Below are 15,325 nucleotides of genomic sequence, written 5' to 3'. Positions count from 1 at the left end.
TGATATTGAGGAAATACACTGGGCTTCAGTAAAGGTTGCTTCTCTAGAACTGATTTCATTTTGTTCTGGGTTGGGTGAGAAGGGGGTGGTGTGGGGGTTGGCTTTTTGTTTGTTTTTGCAAAGGGAACTATTGTAATTGTCAGAGAAATGACCTTTTCATTGATCATAGAATTGTTAAGGTAGGAAGACACCTCTGCAGATCATCTGGTCCAGCCCCCTCTCAGGCTGCTCAGTTACTTCAGGCTGTTCAGGACTTTCCACCTGAGGTTTGAATATTTCAAAAGATGGATAGTCTGGGCAACCTGTTACAATATTTTGCAACCCTCACAGTAAACCAGAGGTGCTTAAATGGAGTCTCCTGTACTTCAGTGTGGTTTCATTGTCTTTTCACTGGGTAACACTGAGAAGAGTTTATTTCTGTGTTCTTTGGAGAGAGAAGGGCCTGGGGCTGTCCAAGAGGAGCTCCAGGAAGGTGCTGAAGAAAGCAGCTCTTCCCTGACACACCCAAGTTACTTATTTACTTCACTGATTCCCTTCCACAGCACTCTGGGACTCAGGTTATCAGCAGTGATAGATTTGCAAAACTCTTCTAATTACTTGAAAGGTTTTTTCCTGACTCAAGTAGATTTTGAAGTTTCAAAGGAAAAAAAAAAATTCAGGATTGATGGATTTAATTTTCTATGATATGGCTCTAGAGACAGAAGCCTTTATATTAAATTATAAATCTTTGCAGATTGAGTTTGTTTAAATAAGGTATAATTTTATGTTTAATATCTAGGAAAACCATTTTTTATGAAGTCAAGAAGATATTTTTGTAGATGATGAAGATGAACAATTTTCTTGGGTTTATGATTACCATCAAAAGATGAGACTCTTACGTGTTTGGAGTAAAAAAAATATTTTTACCTGTCTGACTGATAAAATTAATGCAGATGCACTTATTTCAATTATTTTTGTGTAGTAGCCATATGGTTTGTAATGCAAGAAATAGATTCTAAAATCAGTGGAAAAATGTCACTTTGCTAATTCAGACACTAAACTTAGGTTTTTTGGATTTTGGCTTGGTTTGGTTTTTGGTTTTTCTTTATGGTTGTTTTGTTTTGTTTTTTAACATTTAGCTTGTAATTAGACTGAGTTAAATGATAAAGCCAGGCATGTCAAAATGGCTAAGAACAAACCTAAGTAATTAATTTTATGCTTTACATTAGATCATATTAAGCTGAGACTTTAAAAAGCTGATTTCTAGCTCAAGTTTAACTGGACTTTTGCCCCAGAGATATCTGTTTTCATTCATTTTGTGAGGTTTTTCTTGACTCCAGTGGAATAATAGAAGCAAGTTAATGTGAACATGGATTTAATACCCATGGATTTAAATCAATAGTGCAATCTTTAAAAAGTTCAATAAGTGTATAAAAGAAAAGGACAGAAGTGTGTATCTTCCTTAATGTTATTTTTAAGACTTGAGATGTTTAGTCATTATGCTAACTTCAGGTTGGTCGTGTGAGTGTATTAATCTCTATGGCATCAGGTTCCATTTTAAAAATTTTATACCGAATCAAATTAAACCATTTCACTGTAAGACCCTTGTGAATTCTTAGATTGTTTAGCACAAAATAAATAGAAAGCAATACCAAGTTGAAGTGCAGTTGATGTTTCTTTCTTTATGAATCTTGAACTCAGACTTGCATGAAGTAAATGAAGAGTATTTTAAACTACAAGTGCATGGATTCCCTCACTTTATGCTGGTTACCTTAACTGTGTCATTACAATATTAGCCAGGTATTTTGAGAAGTTTTCTTAGCACTTGGTAGGAGCATATTTGGGCTGGAGAACTATGGGTTTCAGCTCTTCAGGTGGATGTAGTGAGGCATCATTTTGTTACTGAATCTCACTTTTTCTCTGTAAAATGGAATAGCACAGCTCTAAGCCAGGTTTTATGCTTCTTCCATTTTTCAAAATATAAGTGTTGTTTTGTATGAAAAATATACTATAAATCATCTTAGGAGGATAGAATCCAAGTTGAATTTACGATGTAGATCATTTAAGTAGTGGAGGGGAGTAAAGGGGCAACAGCTTCTAAAAGGAAGGACCAACATATTTCAGCAATAAGGAAAACACGATGAGTATATTTTTCAGAACTGTTCTCTTCTGTTTAGAAACACATTGAGTTGGTAAAAATAAATAAAATTAATGAGTGTCTCATTTCTAATAGAGGTGAAAAACAGTAAAGACAACCAAGAAGGAAAAGGTTATTTGGTATTATTGGAAAAAGCAAGACTGGTCATTTTTTATTTTCTGATCTATGTACTGATGTTTAAAGGAATTTACTACATAGAACTGGGGAAAAAACCTCATTAAAGGCTTAGGTAAACATATAATGAGGTTATAGAGTAATTACTCCAGTCATAGTATAAATATTTTCATATATCAATTCCATGCACAAAAGTGAGATAAATTGTTTCACTGCAGGGCTGGTCTGACTTTTGAACAATCAATTTCTCTATAAATGCAGTTATTTAGCTGTGCAGTTCTGAGGAGAGAAATGCCAGGAAATAGGAATGGTGTGAAAATATCAAAGGTGGCAGTATTTTATTTAGAATAGTCTGTAACAAAGGGAATGAAGAAATGTCCAAGGTAACCTGAGATTAGCTAACTCAGTTAACCTTAATAAAATAACTGCTGTGTCATGGAACACACCTTGGGCTGCCAAATTTTACCAAAAAGCACAGTAAATTTGGGAGCAGTAATCTCTGTTGAGCTGTTTGCCTCTGTGCCACGTACTTGATAAGCTGCTGTAGCATTATACTGAAACAACAAAGCCTTGAGCTTCTGATGTGTTTAGAGGATTGAACAAGGTATCTGGAGAGGTAGAGGGATGAGACTGAGGTGTGTAGTCAGTGAGTTTTCTGACAGTGAAATATGACTAACCTGTAAGCCATAAAGACACCAGTGCTGTCTCTTTGACAAGTTGAAGACTGGGTCAGATGCAGAGCTGATGGTTTCCAAGTGCTTTTTGGGCACTCAGCTGGCAATTGTACCTGCAGGAGCCTTTGCAGGTCTGTTATTGGAATGCTCTGTTCCAGAGGCAGCCCTGGAAGTTCTGGTTTGCTGAGTACTTTCCTCCTTGTCTGCCCAGGTGGAAAATTACAGGGGAGTAGCAGAGATCAGGTTTCTTCCAGCAGCCCCTGTTTCTCTGCAGATTTGCTCACACCAACTTGCAGAGTCTTTCCTCTGAATCTCTGTGGCACTACTAGCATTAAGCCCTAAAAAGGGAGGAAAAATAGTAAAACTCTTGAAGCTAAATGGTCAAGCTGAGCATGTGTGGATACTGGACCCATCCTGGCCTTGGCATGTCTGTGTTTTGGCTGGTACCCAGCCTCCAGCCTCAGAGGTCATTGACACAAGGCTTTCCTCCCTCCTTGTTTGTTGTGGTTTAACCCCAGTGTTGCACCCTGCAGCTGCTCCTTCTCCCCCAGTGGCAGGATGGGAATTGAAAGGGGAACAGGGAGAAAACTTGTGGGTGGAAGAAAAGCCAGTTCAATAGGGAAAACAAAAGCTCTCCATGTGAGCAAAGTAAAACATGGAATGAATTCACCACTTCCCATGCTCAAGCAGGTGTTCAGACACCCCCAGCAGGAGATGGCTGGGGAAGACAGACATCATCACTCCAAATGTCACCCTCCTCCTCCTTCTTCTCCCAGCTTTTTTATATTGCTGAGCATGGCACCATGTGCTGTGGTCCCTTTGGTCATTTGGGGTCAGCTGTCCTGGCTGTGTCCTCTCCCAGCTCCTTGTGCACCCCCAGCCTCCTCAGTGGTGGGACAGTGCCAGAAGCAGAAAAGGCCTCGTTGTGCTGTGCAAACACAGCTCAGCAGCAAGGAAAACATCCCTCTATTGTCAACCCTGCTTCCAGCACAAATCCAAGATGTAGCTCTGGAGCAGCTACTATGAAGAAAATGAGCTCTACTCCAGCCAAAGCCAGCATGTTTCTATTCTGGGCTCCAAAAGGCACCCAGAATACAAGGAGCCTTTATGTCCTGTTTCTAGAAAGGGGCTCATATCCTGCATGACAGTGGATGGAAATGCCAAGATTTGCTTTGTTGTTACTTGGTATATTAATATTTTAGAAGCTCATTTTAAAAAAGAAAATTAGAATATCCTAATTTTTCTTGTAATCAATGCATGTTTCATTAACATAGCTTCACTTTATAAAAATTCTCAGTATTTTTTTATCTGAAGAAAAACGTAATGAATAAGGGAGCTTGACAATGCAGGATTTCTCCTTCCTGCAGAAAATGGCAAAGGTGTATTTATTTTATTACCCAGATGGCTTTAGTGTTTACATTGCCTCCATTATTGCATATCTCTTGATAATTTTGCCTCAAAAAATTCCAGCCACAGGGAAGGCTGTGCTGATCTTATGTCACTGCTATTCCAGCAGCTCTGGCAGGGATGATGCTGTTCAGTAACAGGCTGAAGGTCACACAGGAGGAGAGTGGGGTGGCTCCTGGAGCTGAGCTGCTGAGCAGGCAACCTCTGCTTTTTTCCTTCTAAAGGTTTTAGACTTTAGAAATTAGTTCTTTTGAAATAAGAATGAATACAATCAGAATGACCTGTTCTGCTCCTTTTGTGTGCATGTGATGGGGAGGATTTTGCAGCACTGTCTACAGGCAGTGTGAACTCTGCTGCCTTTCTTTCACCTGAATTCGGAAGAGAATTATCAGGAACACATAGCTGAGTTCAGTTCAGTTGATTTATGATTAGGAATTCAAGAGAAGCAAATGTATTCATCAAATTTCCTAGGGACGTCTTGTCAGAGACTAATTCTAATCCACAAAATGATCTTAAATAGGAACAATGACTTTCCTGATTGTTGCTTTCTTGCTGCCATTATTTTGGAAATGGAATCAAGCAAGAGTCTTGTATGTATGACGAGTATGTTCTGGCAGCAAGCATGTCAGATCTGTGCTACCTATTGGAGTTACTGTTCTTTCATTATGTTCCAATCCTCAACGTTTTCCTTTTTGCTGGGCTTGGCAGGTGGTGGCAGAGCATGGGTGGCTTCTCATGCAACTGCCTACTTTTACAAAAAGTGTTGAGAAGAGATGAAAATTTTCCATTCAAATGTAGCAGGTCCTTTTGTGAACACTGTTCTTTTCTGTGCATAGTTTTATTTTATATAGAAAATAACCACATTCCTGATTTTCCATTGGGAAAAAAGTTTCCATTTTGCACAAGTAAATAATAATGTCACTGATGGGTCAGGTACTGTCTGTAGCCAAGGGGTATTTCCTGCAGCTAATACACACCCTGTACCCTGACACATGCTCATCCAAACCCTACTAAATTACAAATATTTTGGCTGGTGAAGCTTTATTAAGTTGCATTAATAACTCATGGACCAAAACACTTGACTCCCCAGAATTTTTTGTGGTGTGGGTTTTTTTTAAGTCATACAAGAAATTCATTCAGAAGACTAAATCTGTATAGTGATACTTATGCCATAATGTCATTGCAATACATAGAGTTTTCTCTTCAGAAAAAAAAGAGTATTCTGCACAAGACTAAAACTTTCTGTATAATAGGACAGCTTTAAAGATTCTTAGTTTTTTTAGTCAGCAATTTTATAGATCTCCAGAGAGTGGCCTGTTTGAATTTTAAAACTAGTCTTCCTCTGGGCTCTAAATGATATTTAATATTCTAAGGAAGGGTTATTCTGAAAATGTTCCTGTATTTGAACTTTGGTAGGCAATTACAGTGCATGTCAGATTGTTCTTATCTCTAAAATGTGACGTGTGCAGACCATAGAAAATACAGTAGCAGAGGCATGTTTATCCTGCCTTAAAGTCAGGGGGCATCCTTTGTGTAGGCCATCTGGTAGGAGTTAAGGATATTTTAACTGACACCTCCAAGTGGCTCCAATTATTTTTTTCAAACCAGGTATAAAAACAGGTACAAAGCAAATGGCTCGCTGAATTACTGAGGGGTTTTGAGTTCCTGGCAGAGGCACTCTGTCTCTGTAGGTAAGCACTGGCTTGATGTGACCTTGAGCTTTTTAGGAGAGGAGTCTGTGACAAGCAGTATTCAATGTAGATATTATTACTAGACAAGCTGAATTCCTGTGTGTATTTTAAATTTTGTCAAAAAAATTAAATAGAAAGTTTTGCTGCCATTTGAAAAACGGTCTTTATTCTGAAGGGCCAGGTGGAAGTCTTGCATTCCTTTGCCATGATAAATAAAGGATCCTTTGTACTTCTTGCTTGGGTTTCAATCAAAAAATTTAGTTTCTCTGAGTGTTTTTTGGTTGTACTTTTGAATTGGGAAATATTCACTGTAATAAAGAGAAAAATGTATTTGACAGTTTTTGAAAAAAAGTGCAGGGCTCTGATGCTTCTATTAAGTAGCTGGAAGCCAAAGATTTTAACGTTGGGCTTGTAATATTTGTGGGGAGCAAAGTGGGAAGAGACACATCCAGCAAACCTGTTAAGCCACTTAGGAGAAGTGCAAACTCACTTCTTGCAATATCCTCATTTGTTGTTATAATTACTATCTTTAACAAATGGCCTCTTGAAGGGCACCAAACACCGTGATACCAATTATAAATCTTGCATCTTTTAGCCCTTTTTTATTGATTTCTTAGATTTTTTTTTTTCCTAGCTAGGTCCAGTCCCTGGCAGATGTTTTCAAGAAGAGTTTTGAAGGGTTTTTATTTATAAAGATGGCAATCTTGGGCAGGCTTAATACAAAGCAAGGGTCTCGTTTTCATTTGTGTTTTTCAAGTATTGAATGTGGCTTTCATCTGTGTTGTGTGAGGCCTTGAATATGGTATGAAATCACTTTCCATTTATTTAAAATCTTTCTCGTGGCTGATGACTGCCATGCATAATGAAAGACTAGATTCATTTATCATCCATAGTAAATCATTGATCACAGAGGTGTCTTGTGGAGAAACCTAATCAAAGCTTTTCAGTTTTTCTGGTTGGTTAAACTCAGAGCAGCAAAGAAATGATTGCTCAGTTAGTTGGTTAAATATTTGGTTTATTAGAGACAATTTCTAAGGTTTTATGTGGTTTATGGATGTGGTTTGTTGTTAAGGAGGTTAAGGCAGATGGCAAGGGTAATTCTAATCCCTTGAAATACACAAAGACCATATATTAGGGTGAACTGTTTATCCAGGTGTGGATATGCCACAAATGAATTTGATAGCAGGTAATATATTTATAATGTATCAATAATATATTTATATGTTTTTGGATACAAAACCTAACCAAAGTTGGAAGTGAATTCAATAGTCTGGAAATGTAACAATTCTACTTAGGCTATGTGCATTGATTAAGAATATGAAACTTTCTTTTTTTCTTTTTTTTTTTTTTTTTCTTTTAAGGAAACACCTTCAAATTAAAGAAAATTGGTCTGTTGTTAGGGGAAGGGAAATTATCATTAGTTCAGGTGCTGTCATAGGTCTGGATGGCTTGAATGGCTTTGCTAACATGGCTTGTTAATTTTATTTCTTGTTATGACCTACCTTTTAGGAAAGACAAAGAAGACAAGCCATCTGTATTGGGAGAGAAATGATAATTCAGTAGTTCCAGCATAATTATGGATGAGGCATTTGAGTCAAATCCACATAACTCCTTTTCAAATGTTAAAAGCTTCATTTAGTTCAGTGTTTCCTACTGAGGATTTACTAAAGTGTCCCCTTTTAGTTTCTCCAAGGCTAAAGGATCCTGAAACACTGGAGTCAACAAATTAGCTGAAAGTTTTATTATCTAAATCTGAGCAGTGTCTCAGGGTTTTGTAGCTGTGACCTCTACTCTTTATGCCATCTACTGAGAAAGCATGGCAGTCCTTCCCTGTTTCAGAGAGCTGCACTGACAATTTATATACTGAAGAATACAGTGAATGGTACCAACCATAAATATGAATTTTTAACAATCTGACTGTAATTCCTCTATGATGTTAAAAGTGTTTCAGCTGGCCTGGGTCCACAGAAAATAATGTAAAAAAAACCCTTGCTTTACTATTCTTTGTCTGCCTTTTCAAGATAATATCCTTTCTGGTTACTTGCTCTACTTATTTTTAATAGTTACAACATTTTTAAAGGAAACTGGCAGACAAATGGATTTTTTGGTTTTCCTTTTAAAGTTGGTACTGTCCATTCTGTAAGAGTTGTACTATTTCTTTAAGGAAAGAAAGAGAATAGGCAGATACGTACCTTAATTCAGTCACATAGTAGATGGCAAGGTCTTAACAAAATCAAGTTAAAACCCTGGTATGAAACTTTTATTTTACAGTAAGTAGCCTCTCTGTTGTGGGGATTATCTAAAATTGACTTTTTTGAAAGGGGGGAGAAAAAGGAAAATAGGAGGAGGGTGAGTATCCCAGATTATTGTTGATGCCTTCCCATCTGAAGGGATTCATGAGTATGTTCAAGAAGCAGTATGTCTTTAGCCAGTTCCTTTATTGGATCCCCAGTCTGTTCTTTTTAATGCCATGCATTCATGTTACTTTAATTTAGTGTATTTTTATGTGTCTATATTGAATGCAGTTTAGTTTTAGTTAATAGGTTCTATGTTGTGCACAGCATAGACCATAGGGATAGAGCTTGAAGAAAGGAGCTTCTCCTAAGAATAGATAACACTCAAATGATCAGGACATTTCTGCAATATAGAAAACCTGGCTTTGAGTCTCTAATGCTCCATTCTCACACCAGAAACTGAATGTGAATCTCACACCTCAGGTGGCTTCCTGACCAGCAGACTGCAAACTACTGATTTTTCTGAAGGGTTCATTTTCTCCCTGGCTTTGAGCACGGTGTTCTCACTTGTGATTTGGTGGCCTGATCTGTGGAACCAAAGAAGCTTCTTTTCTGCTTAGGCTGGCTGCATTAAAATGTGTTAAATGACAAGATATCCTCTCTGACCCTCACTGTTAAGATGAATTCTTCTCCCCTTGTGAATAAAATCTTCACCTAATAACAACCCAAATAATAAATATAAATTTCTGTGTATTCCAGTTAAGGTCATTCTCATTGCAAGTACAGAAATCTATATTTAGCTTACCTGCAGAGCAAAGGAATTATTTTTCATTGTTTACAGCATATTTCAGGCTAGTGTGGGACAACCCAATGGCCTATATAATGTCATGGCTTGCTGTCATAGATTTATTGTGTAACTGACTCTCTGACCCAGGTTAAAGAGTATTGCATTCTCTGTGTGAAAATAAATACTTGATCAAAATTCATAGACCATTACAATATTTTCTTATCGTGATCTTGGACTTCTCTCTTAGAGGATAAATAAGAGCTGCAGTATGTTCTCTTACTGGCATCTGAATCTTAGTACAGGGGATATAATGGTGTCAGGAGAAAATAATTTGCAACTGATCCACTGAGATGGATCATTCTAATTAATATCATCTTTGAGACTGCCAATTTGCAGTTTTACAAGGGGATGGAAATGTGTGTTGATTTGGATTCACTGCAAAAATTAAATTTCATTTTTCATAGGTACTATTAATTCCATCTTTCAAATTGGATTACTCCTGTTTATGAGACTGGAATCAGATTATACATTCATATGAATTAATCTTTTGGGAACTGTGCTATTATGACTTTTTTTTTTTTAAGTCACAAATCACCTTTGGCCTAGGACATGCTTGTTTTCCTGGTGTGTAGTCCTACAGCTTTCTGTTCTGGTGTAGTCTGTCCCTGAGATGCCACATGTCAATTTCAACAATTTCATTTGAAATTAACTCATATATTTTATTTCTGCCACGGTCTTTGTGCAGAAAAGATGTTTTCTGCATTCTTCTTCACGTGGTCAGAGGCAATGTGATCACTTAGGGAAGAGGGAGAATTGTTTCCATATCAGATGGATGGATATGACAGAGGAGGAGGAACGGGATGGGGATTCATAGTGTTGCCTTCTTTCCTAGTCTCTGCAGTTTGCTGCTGCCCCTCACTCTTCTGCATTCTCCACCTTCCTCTCCCTTGACAAGTAAATATTTAGGCTTAATAGGGAGGTGGAGCTCTATGTAGAAGTGTTTGGGCAAAATGTAAGTTCTGATAGTGTTGGCTTCTTGGCCTTCAGTTTTAGGTCCTACCTTAAGTCTTCTAAGTAGGTTCTCTTTCTTCCCTTTCTGCTGTCTTAAATCTATTTTATTCTTCATCTTTGTTTATTGTGCAGTTTGCTCCATTCTCACCACTGTTCACTTTACTTCTTCAGATGTATCCAACCTGAAGCCTGCACAATTAGAGTGCTGTGTTAGTCTTATGAGTGACACAGTCATCTATTTGAAATGTCCCTTGGCTCCATAACTTTGTACAAGAAACAGTTCTGGAAAATGTCCATAGAAAATGTCTGTGGTCACTTTGACTCGAACTTACATGTATTAGTACTATTTAACATTAGCAAAAACAATGAAAGAATGAATAAAGTCTCAAACTGTACTTACTTTTTAGGACTTAGGTGCAAATGTGCTTAAGTAAAAAGGGAAAAAAAGCCTTCTCACGAGGAATGAGAGATGTGTTTCTCCCTGTATGTTTTCACACAGAGGTCATTGTGGCTGACTTCACAAAGTGCAATGCACAATGCAGTTTGTTACTGGCGGCCTCAAAAAAATCATCTGGGAAAGTACATTGCCAAAAAAAGTTGTGAAAAAGACATGATGAAATAATCTCAGTTGAATTTAGCACTTTTCAGTTAGGGATATGCTGTTTGCAAGTGTTTCAGCAGTGCAGATTAGTTTTACCTGTGCTTGTCTTTTCATACTGTGTGATCAGAAGCCTTTAACTAATTCCATTCATACAGCACAGTCCTGTTGATATTTTTGGTCTAGAGCCTGGACAGACACACTCATTTGGGTGAAAATCTGAATACAAAAAGGGAATTACTTTTATTTTTTTTTCCCCTATTTACTTTGCAAAGAGACTGCAATTAACACCATTTTTAGACCCCTTTGCCGTGGTGTTCACTTTAGCCCAGACCTGCTGGTGCAGAGCAGTGCTTCAGCAGAGGAGCTGTTCCAGGTGCTGGACTGGATCTTAGGCTGTCCTCTCCAGCCTTTGCTGCAGGGGTCCCACATGCACATCAGAGCTTTTGCTTCACTACAGGCAATATCTTACCCAGGTTCTTTTTCTTTTCTATTTTTTTTTTAATGGTATCTCTAATAAACATTAGTTTGTCTCAGAACTGAGGGATCATTTCTGAAACCATGAGCTGCACCTAGGCATTTCTCAAGGTTTCTCTGGTAACTCATGGCTTTTTTAATGCATCCATAAATATGTATTTGATCATTCACACTGCATATGGCAATACTGAGTGGCCTCATTTGGACTTTGCTGAACTTCTGCATGTGTCACCACAGTGCTGCTTTCATAGGGTTTTCTGCAGTGGGTTGTTGTGCTTTCTTATCTAGAGGTGTGATACCAATAAGCAGCATGTGTGCATATCACATCTGCCTATTTAGGACACATGGTAGATGCTTTAGCTACGATTATGGGATGCCACAGCATGAAAAGCTTTTATCATATTGTAGCATTATTACTGACAAATGTACATTCTGCAAGGCTTAAGGACTTCACATGCAAAAGTTTGAACAGGTGTCATAATGGCAGAGCAATTATTGCTATTATTTGCTTTCACAGATTTAAAAAAGAATTTGTTAAGGGAACTAGAAGACTTTAATTTTTATCTTTGCTGAAAAACTTAATGCAGTTTAAAAAAACAAGCTATGTTTGGCCATCAAGTTGTAGAATAACTGAGGCTGAAAATACCCCCTAGGATCAGTAAGTCCAACTGTTAACCCAAACCCATGTCTAAACAGGGTCAGTATCTGAGTTTATGTGTACTTTGGTTTTTTTGACTAGTGGGCAGTTTTAATTAATAGAACATTTTTTCCTTGACCATAGCTTATGACCATTGTCATGGGATCTGAAAGCCTGAACAGTTTTTTAAGTCAGTTATTTTATAGATAGGTGAGTACTGGGAGGAAGCTGATTTCCAAAGCAGTACCTCATATCCATCAGGGAGCAAGGCCAAAAGGGACATTTTGAAATATTATTTGTATGAGGGTTATAAATCTTTTTGTTACTGTGGATTTTTACTACATTTTTGGGTCTGATGGGAACATAATTTACGTATTTTCTCAAAAAATGTTCTTACTAATCCCTGAGTCAGTGCTGGTGAAGTGCACTTCTCATTGAACCAATTATTTATAAAACCAAAAGCGTATTAAAAGGCAACATTTAGAGGAAGCCTGAGTACAAACATTGTGAAGGAACAGATAACTTCTTCTCCTGACATTATCACATCATTCAAGCTGCAGTTGTCAACCCTAATGAAAGGTGGTGATGCTGATTTGAGCATATTGCTTATGTGATGTGCAAGAGCTTTGGGAGATAAGGAATCCCTGGTGCTATCATTTATAATTAAAGTGTCCATCACTTTCCTCTGAAAAACTGCTTGACGAATAAATAATTAAAGATCTGATTCTGATACACTCTAGTTGAAATGAGACTTCTGAGAACGGTTCAAATGCAGCAAATGGAATTTCTTCAAAGTAAGGCTTCAAGATAAATAATAGTATTACAATCTCAGTCAAAGCCAGTTCTTGTTTTTTGAGGCAGGAGGGTATTCTGGTTTAGGTGCTTTAAAATCTAATCTCACAGGCATCTTAAACTTCCTGCTTGCAAACAATGCCTGAAGATGTCTATCATTTTATCTTGTAAGCATAGTATAAACTGGTATTAAAATTAATGGCTAGCTAACTGTTCCCTGCTTTTTCAGACAGCCAAAGATAAGTTGTCTGTCTCATGGTGTGTGCAGCATGGAAGGTTTATAAAATGCTATGTTACCTAACGAGTTTATTTTACTTGCAAATATGTGTATTTTATACAGGTTTTTTCCTTTGGTTGTTTCACTGAATTGATGTTCCAAATAATGATTATGCTAGAACGATGTTTGTTTTCATAGTTTCTAAAATAATCAAAAGGTTTGAGGGGAAATTTTTTGAAATAGAAATTATTTTACCTGCTTCCATTGTGTTCCAGTAACAGCCATGCTCCCATTAGAGTGCCAATAACTTGGATATGGTAGAGCTGCGAGTCCCTGGCGGTGTTGGCAGGGTTGGTTTGGTGCCTTGAGGTTAACCTTTCACTGCCGCATGCGTATGTTTGTCATTTATCCCCTTTTCTTCAGGTGCAAAGAGGGCTACCAAGGAGTCCGCTGTGACCAATTTTTGCCGAAAACCGACTCAATCTTGTCAGATCCAAGTACGTCAAATGTTTTTCTTCTATTTCCAATCCATGCTGGAGGCTGCTCTTGCCATGTGAGATGACCCTTTGCCTGTAGTCAGACAGTCCCTGCTGTGGGCCGCTGCAGATGTGTGTCATGAGCAGGGATGCTCTTGTTGGTAGGGTGAAACCACATCATCCAGTCTCTGTTCTTGTGGAACTTGGGCTGCTCCAGCAGGGCACATGGTTCCTTATGGTTTGGAATAATGCTGTCCCTGCTTAGTGCCAAAACATTCGTGTTTCTCTACTTTTGACTCAACAACAAATAAAATTACATAATCCAAAAGGAAACCCAGTATAGAGTGCAAAGTGGTTCCTTCAAAAGGAAATAAATGCACGTTGTGTGGCACTGAAGAGATTATAATCTCCTTGGAAATAGTTTATATCAGTTTACATGGAAGTTAATTCTTTTTCACTTTGACAAGTGATTTGTTGTCTATTTACATAAATAATAAATTATAAAGATGTACTTTCAGGTAGTACTGCGGAGACAAAGTAACTTTCTATTACACTGACCAGTGCATGTCACAACAACATCTGCATATATCTTCTCTTATTCCACTGTTTCCCTTTCTAAATTCTCTTGACTAAAAAACACTATGCCAAAAATATTATCCGAGATGAATTTTTGGAAGGTGAATCCATTTAATTATGTTTATCTTATATTTTTAAATGAAGTGACGTACAACAAAGGGTCATATCCAATCTCTTGGTTTTGTTCATATACCTGGAAACTGTAGCATATTAAGTCTTTTGGTTTTGGGTATTTTGGGTAAAATCTTTAAAAGTAGATTTTAGTTGGGTTTTTTTGTTGGTTTTTTTGAAGAACAATGCTTGTTTTTCTAGTCTTTGTGCTTTTTAATTTATTTTCTTGTGCTTTTCCATGTGAAAACTTGTTTCCAAAGGCACCTGTTGCTTTGTAGTTCTCTGTGTTGTGTAGCTGCCATTTTGGTTTGCTTTGTGTTTGGTTTATTTTCTCCTTAGAGTGACCTTTAATGCTCAAGTGCAGAACTTGTAGTGAACAGGCAGATTCTACCTCAGCCAAGTCTTATGTCCAGGTGTCAGTACAGAAGCTGTGTATATGTCAAAGAAAAAGGTAGTTTGTATCCCAAAAGAGTGGGAATGGACAGCTGATGAATTACAGTTCTTTCTGACCTGATTTTCACAGGGGACTCTGGCTTTACTCTCTCAAGACTAAAGGTTAAATCTGTGCAGATTCAACACAAAGCCCCCAAAAGCTCCCAGATTAGGCTGCATCTGACAAGACCAAAATCCCCATAGTGTTTATCTGGTGCAGACAGTTTTTTTGTTTGTTTCTTTGTGTTGGTTGCACAGGCTTGCTTCCCTTTATTAGGAGATGCTTACTCCAGTTGGGTTCTGGCTGGATTGTTTCCAAAGCAATTCTCAGCCACATGATAGTGAGGCGAAGTGCTGCTGAAGCTGCCTTTTTATACCTTCTGAAAACAAAAACTAATGTTTTTACATTGTTGAGATTTTCTTTCAAATTTGTATTATTTGGAGTATGTAAGGAGGAGAGGCTTTGGCTGGACATTGTCATGGGTCCACTGGACACACCTGTGGCCCAAAAGGAGCCTCTTGGTATGAATGAAGAAGGGTAACATGAGTTAGGTATGTTTCTAGTCAGCTTTGAAATTTGTCCTACATTTGAGCCTTGTCTGTTTTCAGAAGAGGACAACACAGGTCCAGTTCAGGTCCATTTCTGTGTACTATATTGTGAAATATCTCAGTGTACATGTGTGCACATGCACTTGTTCTAAGGATGTCAAGCCTGAATGGAAGATAATTGAACTTTCTGCTGCAGCTGGACACTGACAACATTTTGTTCAGGAGTTAAATCAGTTATCTTCCTTCGGGTGAGAGAAAAAGAAATAATACCGTGCTGATAAGTGGCACTCAGTAGCAGAAGTGTTTGTTATTTGCATAACCTGAGGAGTGTAAAAAGTATTTGACACAGTAGTCAAGCACAGTATTATCATCTTCAAAGGCTCTGGGTTTGCACTGCCAAAACTT

General features: G+C 37.8%; 1 protein-coding gene across 2 annotated transcripts in view; it reads left to right on the top strand.

Moving 5' to 3' along the window:
- Positions 1-15,325, top strand: part of NRG3 (neuregulin 3) — a 332,572-nt gene that overhangs the window by 222,764 nt on the left and 94,483 nt on the right. For both annotated transcript variants that reach the window (XM_050976465.1, XM_018911016.3), the window contains exon 3: positions 13,200-13,273. In XM_050976465.1, the coding sequence (XP_050832422.1) occupies positions 13,200-13,273 (74 nt within the window). The remainder of the gene's footprint in view (positions 1-13,199; positions 13,274-15,325) is intronic.

The sequence above is a fragment of the Serinus canaria genome, chromosome 6 (genome assembly GCF_022539315.1).
Source record: "Serinus canaria isolate serCan28SL12 chromosome 6, serCan2020, whole genome shotgun sequence".
NCBI classification, from domain to species: Eukaryota; Metazoa; Chordata; class Aves; order Passeriformes; family Fringillidae; genus Serinus; species Serinus canaria.
The sequence above is the reverse complement of the archived record's forward strand: the minus strand, read 5'-3'. Positions and strand labels throughout refer to the sequence as shown.